Source organism: Polypterus senegalus, chromosome 5 (assembly GCF_016835505.1).
Source record: "Polypterus senegalus isolate Bchr_013 chromosome 5, ASM1683550v1, whole genome shotgun sequence".
Taxonomy (NCBI): Eukaryota; Metazoa; Chordata; class Cladistia; order Polypteriformes; family Polypteridae; genus Polypterus; species Polypterus senegalus.
Genome location: NC_053158.1, coordinates 29753371 through 29778744, shown reverse-complemented (window position 1 = coordinate 29778744; position 25374 = coordinate 29753371). Strand labels below are relative to the sequence as shown.

The window sequence follows — 25374 nt, the reverse complement described above, 5'->3', positions numbered from 1 at the left end:
TCTTGTGTAGAACAAAAGATATGCTTGGAGACCACCTGTAATCTCAGAAAGAAAATGATGTTTCTTGTTCTTATGATAATTGTCCCTGAATATGCTACAGCCTATTGTGACAATGAGTTAGATTAACTGAGTTTGAGAATGATATGTTATAGTTATTTATGTATCATTAAACTTTACTTTCCTCATCTTGTGAAGCACTTTAAGCTACATCATTTGTATGAAAATTTGCTATAGAAATAAATGTTATTGTTGTTGTTATAGAAAGACCTTAAAACCTTTACAGTGTTATTAAATATTTTACCTTGTTTCACTTCTTACAAGTGAAAGTTTTATCAGTTAAATATTCTGAAGAAGGATGGCACGGTGGCACAGTGGTCGTGCTGCTGTCTCACAGTAAGGAAACCAGGATTCAAGTCCCAGGTCCTCCCTGTGTGCAGATTGCATGTTCTCCCATGGCAGCCTGGGTTTCCTCTGGGTTCACTGGTTTTCTCCCACAGTCCAAAGACATGCAGGTTAGGCAAATTAGTGATGCTAAATCGGCCCTAGTGTACGTGTGTGTGTGCGTGTGTGTGTGTGTGCGTGTGTGTGTGTGTGTTTCCCTGTGATGGACTGGTACACTGTCTGGGGTTTGTTCCTGCCATGAGCCCTATGCTAGCTGGAATACACTCCAGGACCCCCTGTGACCCTGGTCTGGATTAAGTGGGTTAGAAAATGACAAGACAGGCCTCAATTAAAAAAAAAAAAAAAAAATACCACTGTGCATTTTGGCTGGAGTTAGCTGAGATGAACTTACCTGAGCAATTCAACTAAATCTCCTTACTTTCATGTAACAAAAGTTTACAAATTTCTATTAAAAAAAAATGGAATTATGCTTGTGACTGCAGAACAGAAATAATGCTAAATTCGCTAAACTGATCATATGCAAACTCAGCTGGTTACTGTATTATGTATTGCTTTGTAAGGCGCTTTACTGGATCGCAAGCTGCTAAGACGTGTTATTGTTTAGAGAATACCAAAAGCATATAATAATAATAATAATAATAATAAAAGAAAGAAAGAAAGAAAGTCGCTCCTCGCGTGTTATTAGTGCGTCCAGCTGCGCAGTCTCAGGTAAAATGACCAACACCTTAGCGCGTTTTGAAGTTCGACTTTAGGATTCCGGAAAGTGGGTGGGGTCTGCAATCGTCACCCGACAACCAGTCCCCAAAATTAGGATAAAAGTGGGAGAAGCGGTTGAGCTGTGATTGAGAGTATTGTAATATAACACGTTTCACCACAAAGCAGAATCAAACCTCCTGAAGACTGGGACAGCTGTGTTAGGCTGGCTGGATATGCAGTACGGAAATTGCTGATTTGCGCCCCCAAAAAAGAAAACTTTGCAGCACAGACAAGAAGAAGCGAATGTGCATCTAACGTTACAGTTTAAAGTAAACCTTCATGAAGCACGTCAGTTTCGAGTGAAAGGGCTGGTCACTGATTTTACCAGAAACGGCGAGTGCCAGTTGCTTTTGTCTTCAACCTTTTGCAGAAAGAATTGCAACCTGAGCTGAGGCGGGTCAGAGGCTCTTGATCGAAGGGGACATTCAGAGCTGGGCTGCTAGCCGAAGTCGAGGAGTGGAGCCGCGCTGCTCTTAGGTAAAAGAAATGCTAACTGCACGCGATAAAGTTTGTGGGATGTTGTTTTTAGGTGTGGGTAGTATCAGGGGATTGATTTGCAGTTATTAGCATTATGAATTTTTAGTGCAAACAGCATATATTAATTCACTTTAATTTTTTACGTGTTATTTTATTACCTAAATGTGTGCAAAATAGTGCATGCAATAAGCAGTGACTGTTTTGTAAATGACATTGCAGCACGGTTCTTTAATTTCAAGTTTAGTTCGGCAGATTGGTCAGCGCCGGTTTCGCGATAACTGCGAATGAGTTAAGAGAAAGACAAAACGAGTCGGAGAGATATCTTTATTGCAGATGGAAGCAAAAATACCCCACGACTGCAAAAAATAAAAATAAATGTGTTTCGAATTGTACTATACGAGAAAAGAATAGGGCGCAATTAGAATGTAACGAGCAACGAAGACGGTCCCATTCCTACACAAACGGGATATGCGTTCGTAGCTTTCCGTTACTTCTCCTTTTCAGATATCATACAGTGTGAAACAAGACTTAATAGGTGGGCTGCATTGCGTTGGGGGCAGGAATGTCATCAGAGGGCGTTTACGATCATCCCTGAGTCGTGAAACCAGCGGACGAACTGTAAATGTGCACTGATCTGAGGTGGTTTGGGTCCGCTTGACTCGCCTAGAAGAGAAGTTCACAGTTCACTTAAGGTAAGCGAAAGCCGAGACGTCAAAGGCGGCTTTAAAGAGGCAGGAGGCGCAGCCGCAGGGACTTAACTTGAGCAGTACGGGACATGTAGAGATGAATTGAAATAATCGGTGATGGAAATGGCCATGGATCTTTTTTGCTGTTTCTTACTTACTGACTGTAATAAATAACTACAGTATCACTTTGACTAATACTTTATAATGATATACCTATTTATGTGAGTCTTAATGATCGACCTATCTGTCTTTCTAGACTTCAGAATATATGAAGTAGGGTGTGTGTAAAGGTTGAGTAGTGACGGTGATGGAATTAATTCTAATGTATCAGACTTACATCTGTATTTATGTATGATGTAGTAGATGTACACTGGGTGAAAAGTGGTAGTAGTGAACTTTAGTTCTAATATCAGATTTATGTCTGAGGTGAGAGGAAATATATTGGGGAGAGTAGTGGTGGTAATGAAGTTAATTGCAATATTTCAGAATTATGTTTGGATTTATGTGTGGTGTAAGAGGTGTGTACTGGGAGAGTAGTGGTGGTAATTTAAATTATTTTTAATATTTCAGACACAGTATGTCTAAATGTATTCATGTAGTAGGAGGTGTGTACTAGGGGAGTTGTGGTGGTAATAAAGTTAACTGTGATATTTCAGTGTGGATTTATGTGTGGTGAAAGAGCTGTGTACAGAGAGAGTAGTGGCAATAATAAGAGTAATTTTAATATTTTAGACATATGTCTGAATGTATGCATGTAGTAGGAGGCTTGCACTTGGGGAGTTGTGGCGGTAATAAAGTTAAGTGTGTTAAGTTAACTGGTATTTCAGAATTATGTGTCCTGTGAGAGAAATGGTGGAGGTGAACTTTATTTCTAACATATCAGATTTATGTCTGAGGTGATAGGAAATATATTGGGGAGAGTAGTGATAGTAATGAAGTTAATTGTAATATTTCAGAATTCTGTGTGGATTTATTTTGTGGTGTATGGGGAGTAGTTGTAATAGTAATTCTGATATATCAAACATTATGTCTGAATTTACGTAAGTAGTAGGAGGTGTGTATGGTGGTGATGAAGGAGGAAAGACAAGTTTGTTTTTGATGTGGGCGTACAGTATGTATGTATGTAGAGGGGGATGGAGTGGCTTATGAAATTCGATTGAAAGAAATTTAAAAACTAATATTGGAAATGTATTTTTCTTTTTAAAAAATTACCTTGAGTGTATGTTAATTGAATATATTGAAGATTTTGTATTTTTTCATTTTACTGAATAAAGATTCTTTTGAAAAGAACAGAACCAAACCAAACATATGTATAGTACACACTGCCGTACCCCTCATCATTACTGACGTTTGTCATGCAGAGCATTAACTGATTGGTTGCTTCTCGACATCCAGTGACTCGGCTCTCCCTTTCTGACTTTTTGTGTGCAGACTTTGTAGACGAAAACAGGCCAATTTGGAGACTGTCCCAGAGAATCTGAGGTCATCCATCAATCCATCATGAAGTGTGCCACTCTGGAATGGGTACAGGGAATTGCTCTGTTATTTATAGTCCCAGCAGTTGTCCCAATGTTGATCCCAAATTCAACGCTTTTGGAAACACTGCTGGAAAAGTATATGGACAAGGATGAAGGCTCAGAGACGCTGATCTCTAAACATCGAGCGAAAAGAGCAATTACTGAGAGTGATAAGCAAGTCATCCTGGACCTGCACAATAAACTGAGAGGTCAAGTGTATCCTCCATCATCAAATATGGAGTTCATGGTAAGCACGAGTTCATGATTTGTATACTGTTTTGTGATAATAACTTTATCAATTAATCATAAATGTATAGCACTATTCTCAGTAGCATTGGGAGGGAATTTATTAGCAAAATTAAATAAAAAGATAAGACTGCATTGCATTTAGAAATCCACAGTATAAAATAACTCTGGCAATACACTGCACTCCTGCAAAACTGATTTACACAGCACTGCAAAGAAGTAATGGTCCATCCATTCACTTTCAAACCTGCTCGGTGCAGTTCAGGGCTGTGGGGGCATAGATTCTGTCTCAACAGCACTGGACACAAGGCAGGAATGAACCCAGAATGGGGTGAGTAGTTTGTTGCAAGGACCACCCACACTCACTCATGCTGGGCTAATGTACAGTCTCCAATCACATTTTTGGGATATATGAGGAAATAATGAGCACCTGGAGAACAATTTTGGAGTAATGAAGCTCACCACTGCATAGCCATGTCAACTAAGGATAATGATGATAAAAGATGTAATTTACTTCTCACATACACAAGCTTAAATGTGCATAAGTGAGAAAAGAAGCCATCAGCTTTGGTTTGAACAGTAAAGGCTTTGTCACATTAGATGACTCTTCCAAAATTTACAGTTGTTGTCTCCATTTGCTTATTATTAGTGACTTGGGGGAAGTTGGTGGTGCTCTCCCATGAAGGCCAATCGCATAATGCAACGTGCCCAGTGACTCACTTCAAGTAGTCCACGACTCACCCCAACAAAGTCAATTTTGCCTTTAGTTGCGGGAAGGACTCAAGAGAGCGGACAACCAATGAATGCTCATCTAGACTGACAATAATATAGCAATGATTAGACAGATAGATAGATAGAGGAAGCACAGCTTTTTGACCTCACAAAAAGAGAAACGTCTTGTGCATTACATAACACAACATAATGAAATAAAAAAGAAAGGGGTGGAGATTGCGGTTTAATTCACTGTACTTGTTAACCCTTTGCACAACACCAGCTCCATCAGGCAGCATGATCTTGACCTTCAGAAAAAGGGGAACAAACACGACTGTGCTGGAAGGTTGGCACACAGTGACTAAATGTGACATGTCCAGTAAGGAGATCAGTAACATCTTCAATGAGTTTGACAAACCCAAAGTAACTAGAAGTTGTGTAATGTGACATTGGCTTAAGACTAAGAATAGGGATCATAAAGTTGAATGGAGCAGGTCTTTGACTGGCAGTGAGTGTTCCATCCTCAACCAAAACTACTGTGCAGTACTGAGCAAGTAACCATAATAGAAGCAATCAGTTCTTTACCTGAGCTTGAAGAACTTTTTGGAGTCTGGATCAATAGGGCTTCAACCTGGCTGGAGTTTGGAAGTATTTTTTTCATCTGTGATATATTTATGTGCTCTCCCTGAAGGATGAAACCTATTTGTATCAAACTCTGTTGGGACAGGAATTCTGAAATTTGTATATGTTTATAACTGTTAACCTGAAAATTTAATGTATAGATTTAGCAGTTTAGATCCTCATACAGTCATTTAGAAAAACTCAAAGTTTTTTTTGGGGGGAGTGGTTTCTTTTTTTTACTTTCTCATATACAAAGTATAGGGAAAGTATTGTAATCATCCACAAAATTCGACGTCAAGATATTGATGAAGTTTAACATTTTAGACCTCCCCGAGTCCAAAAATACCATTTTTGAAATCGTGTGTGTGTGTATAAACATCATAACTTGATTATGCTTTCACTTAGGTCAACCAAATTTTGCATACAAGTATTTGGTACAAAACGTAGATTTCTCTCAACTTTTGGGCTATTTCTGTTAACCGGAAGTGGCACTTTACCTTTTTTTCATTCAGTTCCAGTGTCTGATTTATTCAACTTTACTTTTATAATAATTTTTCTGTATATTATTAATTTGATTTGTTGTTGGTGGTTCATTAATGTACATAATAATTTAAAAATGTAATCATTGTCTTGCGGTTAACTCCTGAACTATCCATCCCTATATCTGATTATACAAGAAAGTCCTGGGGAGACCACTCCCGATTTTTTTGTGATAGAAAACAAGTGTTATTGCTCCCCACATATTCACCACCTACTTACCTGTAAAATCAATTTTGTTTATGCCTCTTCTTTGGATCACTGCGGAGGTGCAGTGTGTTTTTTTACAAACATGACATACTGCATATTTTTCATAAGTTGACACTCTAAAACGCACCATTATGCCCATTTCTGTATTTTCTCCATAGGAACACTCGATATATTGAAAACCTCCCCTTACCTTTACCTAGCAACCACCCTTCCCTGTTTTGATTCCTACAGATGAGGGTTTCATTTCTGTCTCCAATGCATTTTTGGGATTGTAATTACAATGCCGAATTAACACATGAAAATGAATTCAGACAGAAAATGAACACCTTTCTTCTTTTGTCAATGACACAACTTTCGCTGGTAGCAGAACATTTTTTTGCAAGCTGAAACGCCGAACTTCATTGCAAATTCAATCTGACTCGCATCATTTCACTCCTCACTAATAGAGACCTGTTTCTTGGTGGTTGGACATGCAAGTCAGAATTTTACTCTACTCTTCACACGTGACAGTGATACTGCTACTACTAAGGATTTGAGAGAAGATTTGTTATTTGTTGATCCATATCCTGAACCAGATTAATCCAGTTTTAGGTTTCCAGGAAACCAATCCTAGCATCATCAAGTCCAAAGTGGAAAGCAATCCTGATTTGAGACTATGGTTCTTTGCAGGGTGCAATCATATAAATTCATGCTGGTCTAATAACATCATATGTACATCTTTGAGAATTCCAAACCCACCCAAGTACAATATAAATGTTCAAACACTACACGCAACCAGGAATGTGGGGCTTTGAAACAGCAGTATTAACGATTATGCTTTTGTGATGAAGAATAATATTATGGGAGAGTGTCATAGGGTTTGGCATATGGAAATTAAGGGGAAGTGCAATTAGGATTGAAGCCAGGAAGCACTTTTATATATACTGCTCAAAAGAATTAAAGGAACACTTTTTAATCAGAGTATAGCATAAAGTCAATAACACTCAAGGGATATTAATCTGGTCAGTTAAGTAGCAGAGGGGGTTGTTAATCAGTTTCAGCTTCTGTGGTGTTAATGAAATTAACAACAGATGCACTAGAGGGGCAACAATGAGATGACCCCCAAAACAGGAATGGTTTAACAGGTGGAGGCCACTGACATTTTTCCCTCCTCATCTTTTCTGACTGTTTCTTCACTAGTTTTGCATTTGGCTACAGTCAGTGTCACTACTGGTAGCACGAGGTGATACCTGGACCCTACAGAGGTTGCACAGGTAGTCCAACTTCTCCAGGATGGCACATCAATACGTGTCATTGCCAGAAGGTTTGCTGTGTCTCCCTGCACAATCTCAAGGGCATGGAGGAGATTCTAGGAGACAAGCAGTTACTCTAGGAGAGCTGGAGAGGGCCATAGAAGGTCCATAACCCATCAGCAGGACCAGTATCTGCTCCTTTGGGCAAGGAGGAACAGGATGAGCACTGCCAGAGCCCTACAAAATGACCTCCAGCAGGCCACTGGTGTGAATGTCTCTGACCAAACAATCAGAAACAGACTTCATGAGGGTTGCCTGAGGGCCCAAATGTCTACTGCGCCCTGTGCTCACTGCACAGCACCGGGAGCTCAATTGGCATTTGCCATAGAATACCAGAATTGGCAGGTCCACCACTGGCGTCCTGTGCTTTTCACAGATGAGAGCAGGTTCACCCTGAGTATATGTGAAAGACGTGAAAGGGTCAGGAGAAGCCGTGGAGAATATTATGCTGCCTGTAACATCGTTTAGCATGACTGGTTTGGTGGTGGGTCAGTGATGATCTTGGAGGCATATCCATGGAGCGACTCACAGACCTCTACAGGCTAGACAACGGCATCTTGACTGCCATTAGGTATCAGGATGAAATCCTTGGACCCATTGTCAGACCGTACGCTGGTGCAGTAGGTCCTGGTTTCCTCCTAATGCACGACAATGCCCAGCCTCATGTGGCAAGAGTATGCAGGCAGTACCTGGAGGATGAAGGAATTGAAACAATTGAATGGCCTTCACGATCCCCTGACTTAAACCCAATAGAACATCTGTGGGACATTATGTTTCGGTCCATTAGGCGCCGCCAGGTTGCTCCTCAGACTGTACAACAGCTCAGGGATGCCCTCATACAGATCTGGGAGGAAATGCCACAAGACACCATCCGTCGTCTCATTAGGAGCATGCCCCGACGTTGTCAAGCATGCATACAAGCTCGTGGGGGCCACACAAGATACTGAAAAGCATTTTGAGTAGCAGAAATTAAGTTTTTGAAAAAATGGACTAGCCTGCCACATCTTCATTTCACTCTGATTTTAGGGTGTCTACACAATTAAGCCCTCTGTAGGCAGAAAACTTTTATTTCCATTAAAAGAGTTGGCATCCTTTTGTTCCTAAGACATTGCCCTGTCGTTATTTGTATAGATATCCAACTTCATATTGAGATCTGATGTATCTAATGTGTTTCTTTAAAGTGTTCCTTTAATTTTTGTGAGCAGTGTATGTAAAGATATGTAGCTGAAGCAGAACTCTTGACAACCTTTATGAAGTATCAGGATGAGATATCTGGATAGCTTAGCTATTAGCTAAACAAATGAGGTTGATGAACTGAATGGTCTCCCCTCGTTTGTAACATTTTCTTACATCTAGTGCTGATGCCTCATGGCTCATCATTTTGGCAGCCTCATCATTGTGTGTGGATTTTTTAGTTTTTCCCTATTTCTGGGTCTTCTGGTTTTCTCCTTCATCCTAAAGATGTGCAGGTTAGGGTTAACTTCTGAATCTAAAAGGGATGCCCATTGCTAGTAATGTATTGCAGAACTATGTAATCATTCTAATAGGATAATTGGATGCATTTGCTACACAATCATCATTTTACACAGTATCCATGAACAAGAGCATGTACCCCCCTTCTTGAATCATCGGATTAGCCTTTGTTATTGGCTGCCATGTTACTGAGCTCCACTCAGCCTTTGTCAGAATCCACTATTTATGAATCCTATTGACTGACATCACTTTTATGAACTTGATATTTACACCTTTTTAACTTTCTTGGAACATTAATGAATACTTTTTTTGCCATAACAAATTTTAAGAACAGTCCATTGGTTTTAAACAGACATCACCATTCTGAGGGCCAGGTGCACATATACAAAGAAACAGGTGGTCATGCAGAGCCACATTAGCAAGCGGGATATTTCACATTAACCACAGAAAGCAAAACATTTTTTGAGCGGCCCTCATAATGGTGTTGTGTCATTTCACGGTCTTCTTCATAGCTCTCTAAAACTGGATCTACATCCCAGTCTGGTCATTGTCTGTGTTGAGTCTGCACATATTAAACAGCATCTTAAAACTCCATCAGCCTTGTACGGTGACCACCTATGAACTGCAGAGTAAACCCCCATATTAAGACAAGACACAATAAACAAAATCGAATTGTCACTGTAGAGATAATCTTGCAGTTTAACACGCTGGCCTCACTAAGGTAGACTTTTCAGAGTGACTGAGTACAGTGATTTTCTTTAGGACCCAATATGGATGTGTTTTATATTTGTCGGTTTATGGATTATAGACACAAAACAAGTTGGCAGATGAATTTAACCCACTGAATGTAATATCTGATATTTTGTTTTTATTAAAAATTGGTGCTTCACAACTTCACAGATATTTTGGTTCACTTTATTGTTCTTATCACATTTGCATGTTTTCTCAATTTTCTGGTAGGATTTCTCTGAATATATTTTCTTCTGCAGCCAACTGATACATATGTTACTGGCCCAGATAAGACAAATTACTTGTGGGAAAGTAAAAACCCAAAATTTCAATACTTGCACATCATGGTGCCAAAAGGTAGTCTGCTGGTGAGAAATGTAAGTTAGATTTTCATTGTAATGACCCTGCACAGTGCAGCAGTCCACCTCCTGGTACACCCACTCATACTCCGTCAATTTGGTGTCAATGGAGGCTCTGATCGGGGCCTTTGAGACTGAGTGAAGAGTCTGAGTGTCTGGGCTTGTGTTAAGTGTCCAAGATCCAGGCCTTTAATGACCTCTTATACACTCCGCATTGTGACATTCATTTGGATCAATAAAGTTAATAAAGCTTTTGAGTTAATAAAGCTATTGTAATGATCATACCCTGCATGTTAGGCCTTTAATGACCTCTTGGGCACGGCCATCAGCAGTGTGTCTGTCTGCGGAGAGAGTGTTGACCTTGTCGAGAGGTTTACTTACCTCGGCAGTGACATTCATGTCTCTGGTGACTCTTCCTATGAAGTCAGTAGATGGATTGGGAGAGCATGGGGGATCATGAGGTCGTTGGAAAGGGGTGTGTGTGCACTCCCAACATTTTTACAAAAGGACAAAGATGCAAGTCTTTAGAGTCCTGGTTCTCCCTGTTTTGCTATACGGTTATGAGACATGGACGCTATCCAGTGACCTGAAACAAAAACTGGACTCCTTCGGCACTGTGTCTCTTGAGTGGATCCTTGGGTACATCTGGTTTGATTTTATGTTGAACGAGTGGCTGCTCACAGAGTCCCGAATATGGCACATTACTTGCATTGTGAAGAAGGATCCATTACGGTACCACGACCATGTGGCACAATTATCCGAGGGTGATCCAGCTTACAGGATTCTCATTGCTGAGCACCCGAGCGGCAGGACCATGCCAAGGGAATACCCGCATAACACCTGGCTGCAGCAGATAGATGGTCATTTCTGGGGGCGGTGGGACTGGACCACCTGTCTGCCTTGGGGGTTGCCAACTGGGATGCCGAGCTGTTTCGTTGTGTGGTAGGTGTGGCAACAAGCTGTACCAGTGTATGCTCCCCAACCTGACCTGACCTGAGCCTGCCTAGTCTATTCATCTTTGGAGGAAATCGGATATTCAAAGAAGGTGAAAACTTTCCACAAACAGTAACCAGTCTGGGATCCTGACCCAGAAGTCTGGAGCAGTAAGGCAGCATTGCTAGCCATACCATTGCTCTTAAGTAGATTATTATTAATATTTGTATAGTAGCAAATTTGATACTCTAATTTTCCTTCATAATTTCCAAAAGTTTGGAGTTAGGATAACTGGTAACAGTGAATTTGCCTCATATGGGTGACTGTGTGCATGAATGTGCCTTACAATGGATTGGCACCATGAGCACAATTGGTTCCTGCCTTATGATAAATGCTTTCAGGATTGGGCCCACTTCTAATCAATCTTAATCTTGATGTAGTGGACTCTATCTGATGGTTGGATATATGGATCAATGGTTATTTAGGATGTGTTTAAAATATCCACCAGGAGAGCAGGGTGACTGTTTCAGACGTTTAGATTACAGAAGGGCACTGCTACACTCCACAAAGGTTCTGAGATCACAGCAGGCATGTGGATTCAGTTACTTAGGCATATCAGATGAATTCTGGTTTGCGTGATTTATAGCACATAATTTTAACTGAATTTTGTCATTGTTAGTATTGCTTACTTAGTAAGTCCAAGGTGAATTACAAAAAGAAACCACAAAATCTATAATTTGAGGCATTTAAAAGTATGAAAAATGTCAATGTGTACATTACCCACCTTATACGGGACCCGTGAGCTTTCTGGAAATGCCTCCAAGATTTTATGCTTGATTTTTTTTCAATTTCAGGCAGCAAGCTAGACATAAAAAAGGCATTGAATTAAAAATTTACAAATGTGTTCATATTGGATGGTCTCATTTTCCCAAATCAAACTTAATTGGAAAGTTGACATACAGAAATGACTGTACGTCAGGATGTGTGGTGTGTTTTTATTTTCTTTCCTATGCAGAAACAAGTTCAAGTTCAAAATCCCTTTCAGCAGATCACCATTTTCATAGAAGTCAATTAGTTTGAGCAACTTCTTCATAAGCTGGATGGAATGGACTTTTTTTTTTCTGAATTAGTGGGTAACTCTGATAATATTGAATATTATGACATGTATATCAAATTATTACATTCAATAATAGATTTATTTATTACCAAATTATTGACTTATATTGTAATCATGCTTTACACCATTTGAGAATGATGTGGTTGCAAGAGTCCATCTTGAAAGCTTCCAAGTGCAAGATTTGATTTAATAACAGGGTGCCATCATTGCAAAGTATAATGTTCTTTTGAGTTTACAGTAGAAACTGTTGAATAAAATGACAGATAATTTTGCACTTTGGAGAAGAGAGATTTAGAACTAGTTATGAGCGAAATGATTCAAGTAAAACTGAATTTGCAGAAAAACGTGGGAGTTTTACTTGCCAAAAACTTCACAAAACAAATTATGTTTAATCAAAAGTGAAATCCATAATATTAGCACATATACAGTAGTTTCTTATCTTATTTACAACATTTTTCTCTATGTGCAAAAGCACAGGTCAATTCATTGTGGTGTACAGATGTAGAAAGCGGAGTGGTGCTGGAGAGCAGATATTTGCATCCATTACACTGGCTATGTGGCTGCTAGTGATTGATGGGCAGAGTTGGTAAACTGAGCCCAGATGGTATTGCCAAAGGTGTTACCTTTGCCCCTGAACGAGTGGTGCAAGGTGGACTGGTGGCATGAGTGATCAGGCAGGGAGTGCAATGGAATTACATGGAAGGATGTGTTGAGCTTCGGAATGGTGCTGGAGGACAGTCAAGGAAAGAGGGGAGCGGCTTTGGCTGTGAAATAACCCTTAGGGAGCAACATTCCTAACTTTCTTTCCCCAAAAACTCAAACTTTACAAAATCTGACTTTAACAACTTTTGTGTTTCGTATTCACAAAATTAGATGTAAAGTGATTTCGGGACGAGTTTGTGAAGTGAAACTCTGCTGTATTTCTCATCACCTTTCAGAACCTTGGTTTTCACTGTGACAGGCTTATCGTTCCTTTCTTGGATTTCGGGTTCAAAGTTGTTTTTCAAGTATAACTGTGAAGTTACATAATTCTTTTGTAACAGTTAAATAACTTGTATAATAATAAACGCTTCATGCTTGAGGGCATCCAGTTGGACTACACAATAAAGCTTTCCAAAAATTGATATTGAAACTGCTACTGTTACAGTTTTGGCCAGACATTGTCACAAATCTTGTGGTCCCAAGTATATATAAGGAAAATTTGGAACTACTTTAGCCTTTGTTAAACCCAAAGCTTGCTTAAGTAAATGTAAATCTACAGATGCCAAGCCAAATGTGAAAATTCTGTATCATCAAGTCCTGTTCTATGCAAATGTCAAAAGCTGCTATTTTAGTGAACATCTCACCTAGCGAATTACTTTTTGGAAGAATGATTGCAAAATGCCCATGGACCCCAGTGATAAGGAATATTTTAAGGTTTTACATTTTTTTGGGATTCAGCTGGGGATTGTTAAGCTACATCCAAACTACTACATTTGTATTTTAAAACAGCATTTGTAAACAGAACAATCTCTATCTGCACTACTATCTCTGTCTACACAGAAATATCCAAAAACGAATATGATGTACAGTAGACATTCATTTACACTGGGCATGCATGCACTGGTGGAAAATTCCTTAAAGGAATGATAATTTCACTGACCAGGGGATTTATCACAAAACTGTAGTGACCGGTAAATTAATTTGTCTCTTGTGCAGATATGCAGCACTCGCACTGTACCAAATGAAATTTAAAAGCAACAAACACCTTGGAAAGCAACTCTTCTGTGTCTGTTATGTTGAAATTCTGTTTTTTTTTTCATGATGGCTCACTAATCCGGGAATGAGACGCTGTAATGAGCAGGACCATGTTTTTTTTTTTTTTGAGGTATACTCCATTCCCAAACTTTTCTCTGGAAAGCACAGGAGAGAGGTTGAAAAGGAAGAAGGCACTGTCTGTCCATACTTGGAGCTGTTGCCCCTTATACCAGCGAGTGTTTCTAGTATTGTTGTGAGGACTGTATCTGGTTACAGATGGTGGGTAGGGCCCTTTTTGGGTTATCGGCTTGTTTGCTGTCTTTCTGCAGCCTCCAGTGTAGCCCTGTGGGCTTTGGAGTTGGATTAGGCTCTGGGGATGTGATGCTTGATCCTCATCATCCAGGCTCCCCTGGCTCTGTAGGCTTTGAGTTAGGTTCTAGTAAGTAGTATTTGCTGTCTTTCTCCGGCCGCCAATAAGCCTGAACCAATCTGAGCCCAATTAGAGTCCTTACAAAGTATATGGCTCTGGAAAACATTTTCTAAAGTCTCAGTTTTCAGGGGTTAAAAATGCCAGGTTAATGTGGACAAAGCAGACTAAGGGATCATTTATACTTCACGCTCAGAATGAGTACGCGCCTGCCACTTGTTCCCAGCGTTCATTTCACGCGTCCTCTGAGCAGGTCCTCAGAAATTAGCGTGACGCACGCGCGAGTTGCAGTACCAGCAAAAAATCGGGGGGCGCAGTGTGCTAAAAGTCAGAACGTGACGTCAGTGTCTCTGTTTACTATCTACATGTGACACAAGGCCTCTATGCAGATCCTACGGGATGAATGCTTCGATGTGGTGAAGCAAAATGCGAACATACAGATGCATTCGTGGTGCTTTTATATTCAAGTGTCGCATATTCTCGATCGTAACAGTCTCACATACCATCTTTTGTGCCGTCTTTTTTTTTTTTTTTTTTTTTAATTTTGGTAACTTAACAACAGCAACATAATGTATAGAGCTGTATTTGAGCCACTGAGAAAAAAGTAAAGGACACGGTGAAAACGTGTATTTTGTGATTAAAGTGGAAATTTCGGCTTCAATCTCGAAATGTCCACTTTAACCTCGTAGTTTACTTTATCATTAAAGCAGACCATCGTAAACGTCATCCCAGTTCTTAATCGCTACGAGCTTCTTGGACCTGACAGCAGTGGCAAGCAGCAATAGATCACAACACAGAACACATGACATGTATGATATTCCAACTCTCTGCACATTTAGAATCTTTTAGATTTGTACTTGATACCACTTTCATGATGAAATGCATTAAAGTGTGTAGGTTACATTTTACATATAATTTCGTTTAAATAATGAATACTGTTAATAATTGCACACATGGGGGAAATAATTACACACATGGGGGTGTCACGGTGGCAGAGCGATAGCACTGCTGTCTCGCAGGGAGTTATGTTGCTGGTATTTCCTGCATGTATTCCACACTGTGCTCTGGTTTCCTTCCAAAGATATGCAGATTTGGGGATTTGGTGCCACTAAAATGACGCCAGTGTATGCGCGTGATTGTATTCACCTTGCGATGAGCTGAGGCCTCGTCCAGGGATTGTTTCTCACTCATGCCCAATGCTTACTGGAATGGACACATCCCTGGATTGATAGATTTAATCAATAAACATCCTTTTAAGAGATATTGCGGTAAAGTGTCATCAGAATTTAATGAGTGTTGCAGGCAATTCACAACACAGAGAAGCCGAACATGTTCTCACCGTGATATCTCGCACTGCCTCCTGGTGGATTCCTCCTGATTTATGTAAAGTACGCGCGCAAGTATAAAAACTACAATGCTTGCGTAGCAGGAGCGTCCACTGCAGCAAGCATCACGTGAAGTATAACTCCGGCCTAATGTATACTTATTTTTTTAAACAAAAATGCAGTATGGATGTAGCCTTACTAATTTCTTCAAACATATCTCTGTTCAGGGCAAAATGATCCATCTTAGCAGGCCATGTTATAAGTGCACCTTTAACATAATGAAATTGTCCTGATTGAGAAAGTATGTCTTTAATGTGAATAATTTTCAAAAGAAGTTTTCATGTTCTCCTCCTACTGGTTCATTTGCTGTTACTTTGTTGTATACTTTATACCAAAGTTGATTGAAGAAGTAAGATAAGTGAGTCTGAGAATTGCACTTTACTTTGAAGCAATAAAGGTATCAATCTATATATATAATTCACTAAGGCAAGACACCCATGGAAAACACGCCGGAAGGGGCGTGGATTCACTAAGCCGCCGACAAGTAAGACACCTATGGCGCACGCAGGAAGGAGTCACGCCCACCAACTCCAAGATGTAAGCAGTCTTTAAAAATCGAGTTTTCGGTTACGACGCACGACCGCGTGCACCATAGCAAACTGTTTTACACGCTACATACAGTAATTCACATCTGCGACAAACATGCATCTTCTTAGATGCTCCTGCAGGAACATGGAAAGTCTACGTGAGTCACAGGTGCATCTGGACTGTGCAAAGACGACAACGACTCAAGTGACGAGTTGGAGGTGGGCACATGAGCGATGGCGGTCCGCCAGTTTTCAGTCACGGACCATTGTGTGTTGGTTCATTCCATGCATTGTTACAATGTTGCTTTTCTTGCTGATTTATTACATTACTGATTTTTTTCAAATGTTAATTTTCTCCCTGTGCTTAAAAATCATTAAAAAACCGGCCTGATTATGTGGCGTATGGTATGCCACAGGTTGGCTAGTTTAAGAAAATTTGCCTACCGTGTTTTTAAGACAAGCTTGTGATAATGAAAGGAAACTGCAAATTATTTTATCATGGATCCCTGTAACTATTTTCCTTGAGGTATGAATACATGGGTAGAGTTATGACAACCTCAGCGACCTTTCTGTGCCAAACTATATTCTACTTATAATCCTCCTTGTGCTTCTGCAAATCTATTTTTTTCAGCACTTATGTTGTATATTCTGCCATAGCTTGTAACAACAGACAGATGCACGCTCACATTTGATTAATTTGTCCTAAATGTTGCTTACTTTCCCCAAATTGCATTCTGTGTTTTGCAGAGCGAGATTCTGGCCTAGTGGCAACATAGTGAAAAGAGCATGTAAGAGTTTCATTTCACAATACTTTGTACAAATAACAGTATATATGAACTGATAACATTGTATTGTATTTTTAATAAAAGACTTTGATTTTTGTGTATGTCATAGAGCGGACTGAAGTGACAAACAATTTATCAACTTTTATTAAGGTAGGGTGTGTTGCTCTTGTAGAGGGATATGGCAATAAAGGAGCTGACAACATCTTTGAGCGAGTATACTTCCTGCCATACACAGATAGCAATAAATCTGTAAATGAACTGGTAGAATGTGTAAAATACATTCAGACTCCTTGCTGCGAGCAAGGAAGGACAGCTCTGCAGCACAGAGAGAGGGTGGCATAAAAGGAGCTCCGCAAGCGGTAGCAACAGCAATGGGTGGCAGGGACATTGACAAAGGCATGCAGACGCAGTGCTGGCTGAGCCTGTAAACTATCACTGTCTTTGGAGGCTCCATTATTTGTACTAGTAAGGTTTGCATGTTTGTGTACAGAGATTGTGCTTCTGATACATAGCCACATTACTAAAACACTAGATGGCTTTCTCAATGGCATGAAGGCACAATGCTAGAGCACAGCCCAAGGTGTACATTCTCTTTTACAGTAAGTGCTGCAGAGCATAACAAATAAATGGGCAGGGTTACTGGCAAGAAGTGTGTGTCGAAGTCTAATTTCTCTCTCTCGCTCTTTTATTTCTGCTGGCATTTTGTCTTTTGCTTTGATCTTTTACTTATTTTTTATTAATATGTTTTGTGCTCCAATCTTTACAACTGACATTTGCTTGCTTGTTAATATTGTGGTTGCAGAATCTGTATATTGTCCATCTCCTTCTACCAGATGTGTTAAACATCTGTATGGAGACAACCGTGTTTGAATTTGTCTTCAGCAAGGTATATAAATTAATCAATAGGCTTCAGGTACTGAGCTCTTAAATTAAAATCAGAAATTTTACCTTTCTGTTTTCTCTTGGTTGTAAATCTCTTGTTCATTTTCATTTGCTCTTTCATTTTCATCCCATAGTTATTTGAATTATTTGTCTGATCCATCAATAGAAGTGGGACACTGCAGCGCCAAATGCTTAAAGTGCACAGACTTGAGAAAATTGTGGTTGGGTTTTTAGGAAGAAACCCTTTGGGAAGAGCCTTTCTAGCTATTCTCCGCAAATATTTTAGCGAATTGTCCCCAGACATGCATTCTTTTTCGAGAATCACATCTGACTATGTCGTCTCTAACTCCCATTTCTTAAGTCACTCCTGCTTTCTTGCACTGGCACAAATGTTTGATAGGAAAGCATAAGTGTCTAAGAGTGGTTAAAGACACGATACAGATGACATCAGGCCACAGTGGCCTGATACAAGCGGATGCTTTGCAATTGAGACTTGCATTACCTGCAGAACCCGTTTTAATTCACATGGCACATAACATAGTTTGAAATGCTGTATGTGGGATTGTGTGACCAACAAATAAATAATTAAAAGAATTAACTATAGTTTGCTATATTAGGCCTGTGTGCCATCAAAGCATGCTGACCATGGGATTCATTCTTGTCATACTGGACACAATACATCAATACAATCAATAATGCATGACATAAAACATATGAAAATTACATGGCCAGCGTTGAAAAGGCTCTCCAAACCAGCGACTATTTGCTTACTGAGACAGATGTCCATTTTGCAGTAAAATATTAACACATATGTCAGGCACCTCTGGTCCGTGTCATCATTCATCATGCACTGCTATCAAAACTTTAACTGAACTGTCATTATCAGCAAACACAAAAGTGACAGAATTTGTCAGAATATCCAAGTAAATGACAAGTTCTCTAGCAAAGGTTTTATTAAGTTTACACTGCACTTGATTTGACAATTAGATGCATGCATTTTCGTTAGACTGGCAGTACCAACTGAATAGTTTGTGTACAATTTGAGTGCTGGGGTTTGGAGTAGATGAGCCCTAACTGTAAAGAAATTTTTTGAATTTAGGAGAGAGGGGTCATGTCAGGTCAGGTTGTGGAGCATGCACTGGTACAGCTTGTTGCCGCACCCACCAACAATGAAACCGCATGGGACTCCAGTTTTCAACCCCCAAGGCAGACACGTGGTCCAGTCCAACCCTCCGGAAATGACCCTCTATATGCCGCAGCCAGGTGTTACATGGTTGTCCCCTTGGCCTTGTCCAGCCACTCGGGTCCTCAACAATGAAGATCTTACGATCTGGATCACCCTCGGGGAAATGCGCCACATGGCCATAGTGCTGTAACTGACGTTCCCTCACATTACAAGTAATGTGCCTCATTCGGGACTCCATGAGCAACTCCTCATCCGACACAAAGTCAAGCCAGTGGTACTCAAAGATTCTCCAAAGATACACAGTACCAAAGGAGCCCAGTCTTTGTCTCAGGTCACTGGATCGCTTCCATATCTCACAACCATGTTGGGGATTTCATAGGTTCTGCATAAGTCCTGTCATGAATGAAGTGAATGGAAATTCAGTCACTAATTCACTTATTCTGCATACAGCCTGTTGCCCATCCCTTATATTTCTTTTCATTTTCCATCCTGGAAAGTAGCAGATGTATTTGATGCTTAAAAACATTTTTGAGCAATTTTTACTGTCTTCTTTCTGAACACTCCCGTCATGTAATCCTGATTTTTTTTTTCTGTGTCTTTGGCACAATGTGTGTTTACAATATAACCAATTTCCATCATGAAAACCGTTTTGTTTCTCTTTAATTTTGCAATGCAAATGATGGCTAATATTAACAATTGTGTGAGATCTGCAGTGCTTAAAGAACACTAGGACATAAAATAGGAATGTTTTACCTTAGTCTGAAATGTTGGTGGTGTGATTTGACTTGAACAAGTGCCTCTGTGTTGTGGCGCTGACTCTGAACTAGGCGCACATTTTATTTTCTTTATAGCTGAGACTGTTCTTAATGAGGGCTTCTCATTTGGGAGCAAAGTGCAACATATTCTTACAGTTATGGCCTGGTTTAAGAGCTGTTTTGGGAGCAAATGGAATGCTGTATAGGCCTATTCCTGACGCACTTCTCGCCCTTTCACCCCTAAAAATCTGCACCTCTTTTTTCTATAACATAACAAGGAGAGAATCGGAAGCCATTCTAATTTCAGCACCGGCTTTATTGCTTCTTGGTGTTGGTTTACAAACCAATTCCTAATGGTCTTGCAAAGCTGACCCCCACCACCTCGCCAGAGGATGCCTGTCAGACTTGTTGGTTTCATGCAGCTTCGTTATTCAAACTGTCATACTTGTGTCTGAAAATGATTTGCAGAGTCAACTGTGAAAAATAAAAAGAAATGAGATTCATTCATTTTACCCGCACAATCTTGTTCACTTATGAATAGTTATTATACAATACAATTTATTTTTGCATAGCCCAAAATCACACAAGAAGTGCCACAATGAGCTTTACCAGGCCTTTTGACAGCCCCTGCCAGTCTTGACTCTCTAAGAAAACAAGGAAAAACTCCCAAAAAAAACCTAGTAGGGAAAAAATGGAAGAAACCTTGGGAAAGCCAGTTCAAAGAGAGACCTCTTTCCATGTATGTTGGGCATGCAATGGGTGTCAAAAAATGGGGTAAATACAATAGAATACACAGAACAAAACACCAGTAATTCTCAATATAATATAATAGTGCAATAGAAATATTATAAGTACATTATAGTATATTACTATTCAACGATAGATGATATCCCATAATACACTTTGGATTTGTTCAGTCCTGAAGACCTCGGCCATCAAGCTGCCTCCCCCTATTGGCCATTCCACAGCTGAGTCAGTGCTGGGCCAGCCAATCTGATGAAAGGATCTCTCTACCTCGACGAGTCCTCTGATCCTCCATCAGAGATGACTTTACCTTAGGCAGGCAAAACAACGGCAGATGGGCCAAGTGCCACATTTAAGTACCGAGAAGAGAAACCGTATAGGTGAGGGTTAGTAACAAATTATAACTTGAAAAATCTACCCAGACAGTGCCTAGGCCATGATTTGAATGAGGTACCTGGACAGTGAGATAGCGACACTAAGCACTGCCAGCCACTTGGCTAATCAAATGTGAGACCTCAGTGAGTCTTGTTAATAGGCTGGTGTGTTAAAGAAATCATTATAAGGTCAGTTCATATTGTTGCATCATTATTTAATAACCCACCATGGAGATTAACAGTTAAAGCCTGTCACTAGTATGCAGCGGCTACACCCAAGTCCTCCTCTATCCCTGCCTGTCTGTTGTGCAACGATTGCGCTAATCGGGTAGGGGGAATAGTTTTACTCCTGTCCAATATTTTACGTGTTCTTTAAAGATCTGAGGGTGCTGAATTCAATTCGGGCAAAAGAAATGCTCTATCACATTCATTTCCGAGAGATGACAGTTTAAAAAAATCTGTTTTTAGCTAAAAAAAAAAAAATTTTTGTAAAATTGTTCAGACATTGTTGTTTTTAAAGGAATTATTACTACAAATAGTAATCACTTGGGAATTTTGTTTTCCTCTTATAATCTTCGGAAGGTGTTTCACATTAGAATGACCCACAGAAGTGTGCTAACATAACATACATTCCACTTTACACTCTTACGTCCCTCCATTTGAGTGATCTTTTGGTTGAACCTCAGCCCATGTACATCAGAGACCACTTTCACATTGTTTTTGACTACAGATCGGAGAGTAGGATATAGATAGACATGTGGTGCCTAAATGCCAAATAGAAAGAGAGAAGCTCCTCAACCAGTTCCTCGTAGCTTCCCACCTTTGTATTCCCTAGAAAACTGTGGCACACTTTTTTTGTATTTTTTTTTCCCTAATAAAAGAAAGCTGTGTATTCTTTGACTGGTTAGATTAACTGTTACCTGGTCAAAACAAGGTATGGATCAATCTGACCTTGCATTTTCCTGTAAAACACCATTTAAATAACATCTTTGTCTTATGGACAATAACAATGTATCGTTTTAACCTTCTAAATATTAATTTCTGGCAGAAATGGTGTAACAAATACTTGATTTTGGGATCTTCAGGGATATCAATCTGTTCAGTTAGGAAGTATAAGCAACTGAATCAATTCACCTGCTTTTGTGCAAATGAAAATGACTACAGGGGCACTGGAGAGACAACAGCAAGACCACCTCCAAAAAGGGAATGGTTTTGCAGGTGGTGGTCAGAGACAATTGCTCTCTCCTTATCCTTCCTGGCTGATTCTTCTCTAGTTTTGCATTTTGCAAAATATATATATATATATATATATATATATATATATATATATATATATATATATATATATATATATATATATATATATATATATATATATATATATATATATATATATATATATATACAGTACAGGTATATACATATTTGTTCACTGCAAATCTTCAGAACCTTTAGTATTATTTGCTTGCTTTCTGCTTTGCCAGTTTGCCAAATGTAAAAACTGTTCTGTGATGGCAGCTAACTCTGCTTCAGGAGGAATGTGCTTGTATCCTGTAGACCGTAGGCAGCAAGGCCTTTTGTCTAGGAACCAAAATGCCTGACTGCAGTGGCTAGAAGCATTAACTGATGGAATGCACTTTTTTTGTGGCTGTTATAACAATCTCTAAGCTCAGTTTATCTGAACTCATCCATTTCTCAGGCTGGAGGCCAGAAATTTGGAATGGCTTGATACTTACACACAAAATAAAACTGCATATTAGGCAGTGTGAAATGTCGGCACTCACCCCACGCGTTTTTAGGACCTGTTTTGCGTGCTTACTACAAGCTGGCTTGCGTGGTGCAGTATATTTGACTAATTCTCAAAAGATATGACATTTTACAATACATTTCAAGAGAAACTACACCAGGCCCCCAGTATAATTTGAATGGTGAATGTAATCAGGCAGCAAAAAGCAGGTCGGCTATGTGAAACCACACATTCCTCAAAATCTTGCTTAGACAAATACAGAAATAAGACTCGGCTTCCTATCTGAAATGAATCCAGACATTCGAACGGAAACGTATTATATACAGTACAGTGTAACATGTTCTGTGAGGACTTGTGTTGAAAATGTGGTGGAAGTTTGTTTAGCTTAATTGTCAGTTCAGAATTCTTCAAGTCAGAAATGGTCTGTCACAGTCCACGATAACAAAGGTAAGAACTGTGAATCGGAACCAAAAAATACATACTGTAGATACCGAGTGATGTATTCTAAAAGGTTCCAGATGTACAGCTGTGAGAGCAGAGGTTGAAACTTCCAGTCTAAACTGCTGGCTGCTGGATCGTCACACATTCATGTAGGAAATTGTGCCACAGCTCATATGCAATGGCCAGACAGTTGCTTACCTATCCATCATCATTTTTTTCATTTACGTCGGAACTAAAGGTGGTGGTTAGTGTAGATTTTCCTGAAACCTTTATGCAGGCAGATTTCACATTTAGGCTACAGAACATTTCTTTTTCATATAAATACCTCTGTTACTGTATATATAATACTAGCTGAAATACCCGCCATTGCCTGGGAGGAAAATAACGTTTTTTTTAATTGTTTGAAAAAATATAATATAAAAAAGCACAATTTGACAGATTAATTTTTGTTTTGTGATGTAGTAATAAGTTTTTACGTGCAGAAATTTTGACGACGAAAAAAAACTCAATTAAATTAATATTATGATTAGGTTGATTGAATTCTATTACCACTACAACATTGTTATTACAATAAGAAAAATGCAAGATTTTTCATTATAAAGAGCTTTTATGGAGCTGGAGCACACCAGAAACGTTCCGAGGGTCAACTGGATGATAACATACATGCAAGACCGCAAGATGGTTACAGTCTGCTTTATATACAAGATTGAGGCTAATTGTTGGAGAGGTGTTCATTGGAAGGTGCTTTGTGAAATACTCTTTATTGTATTTATATTCCTATAATGTGGACTGTATTGCTGTGTCTGGGGCTCTCTGGCGCCCCCTTGTGGTTACTAAGCGTCAACTGGGTGATAACATACATACAAGACCGAATAATTGTCACAGTCTGCTTTATATATAAGATATTTGGGGATTCATAAAGTATTGAGACCCCTTCACTTTTTTCACATTTTGTTATGTTGCAACCTTATGCTAAAATCATTTCAATTCAGTTTAATCCACATTTAGCAACACTTAATAACCATGAATGACAAAGTGAAGACAGGATTTTGAAAATCTTTGTAAATTTAACAATGCAAAATTGAAATATCACATTGACACAAATATTCAGACCATTTCCTCAGTACTTCGTTGAAGCCCCTCTGGCAGCAATTCCAGCCTGAAGTCTTCCTGCTACATTTCAGGAACTTCTGCCATTCATCTCTGCAGATCCTCTCAAGCTCTGTCAGGTTGGATGGAGACTGTCGTTGGAGAGCTGTTTTCATGTCTCTCCAGATGTGTTAAGTTGGGTTTAAGACCAGGCTGTGGCTCTGCAATTCATGGACATTGTCCGAGCTGTCCCTAAGCCACTCCTGTGTTGCCTTTGCTTTGTGCCTAGGGTCATTATCCTATTGTTAGGTAAACCTTCAGCACAGTCTGAGGTCCAGAGTGGTCTGGAGCAGGTGTTAATTAAGAATATCTCTGTACTTTACTCTGTTCAGCTTTCCCTTAACCAAGTCCATGCTGCTGTAACTCAGCGTGTTTCACTGTTGGAAGACGTTGGAAGAGTATTGCACAGATATTGCACAGGTGACTGGTGCCTGGTTTCCTTCATGATGCCAGTCTTGGTTTCATCGGACAAGAGAATCTGAGAGTCCCCTAGGGGAAATTTTGCAAATGTTTTTAGTATAAATAATAATCCTTCTATTTGTATATCACTTTTGTAGACTCTCTCAAACAGCTTTGTATAGACAGAGAGTGCCACTTCAACCACCAACAATGTGCAGCATTCACCTGGATGATGGAAAGGCAGCCATTTTTGCACCAGTATGCTTGCCACACATTATTTATTAGGTTGTGAAGAGAGAAATAGTTAGCCAAATAGAGAAAGGGGTTGATTAGGGGGGCAGAATAACTAGGTCAGTGGTGGACAATTTAGCCTGGATATTGGGCTTTGCTCTTTTTGAAAGATGCTCACAGAGAGTCAGAACCTTGGTTTTATGTCTCATCTGAAAGGTGGCACCTTTGTTTACAGCACAGTGTCCCTGTCACTGCACTGGGGCATTGGGATCCACACACAGACTAGAGGAAATTCTTCTTCTGATCTGTCCAATACCTCTTTCCAGCAGCAACCCAAGCCTTTCCTGGTTTGTCTCCCATCCAGAAACTGGCCTGGCCCAAGCATCCTTAGCTTCAAGTGGATTACCTGTTCTGAAGTGCAGGTGGATTTTACTGAGGAGTTGTTTCTATTTGACCACTTAGACTAAAAGCCCCAACTGGTGGAGTGTTCCCATGATTGCTGTCCATCTGGAAGTTTCTTCTTCTTCACACAGGTTCTC

The 25374-nt window shown here is 39.7% G+C and overlaps 1 protein-coding gene across 2 annotated transcripts in view; it reads left to right on the top strand.

Moving 5' to 3' along the window:
• Positions 1-1246: 1246 nt before the first annotated feature.
• The window catches only part of LOC120530177 (cysteine-rich secretory protein LCCL domain-containing 1-like), a 75184-nt gene continuing 51056 nt past the window's right edge, over positions 1247-25374 (top strand). Inside the window, exons 1-2 of one of the 2 annotated variants that reach the window (XM_039754414.1) lie at positions 1247-1635; positions 3753-4085. In XM_039754414.1, coding sequence (XP_039610348.1) covers positions 3822-4085 — 264 coding nt within the window. In that variant the 5' untranslated portion in view covers positions 1247-1635; positions 3753-3821. Of the gene's footprint in view, positions 1636-2044; positions 2328-3752; positions 4086-25374 lie in introns of those variants that run through there. The other variant, XM_039754415.1, reaches the window with a different exon arrangement.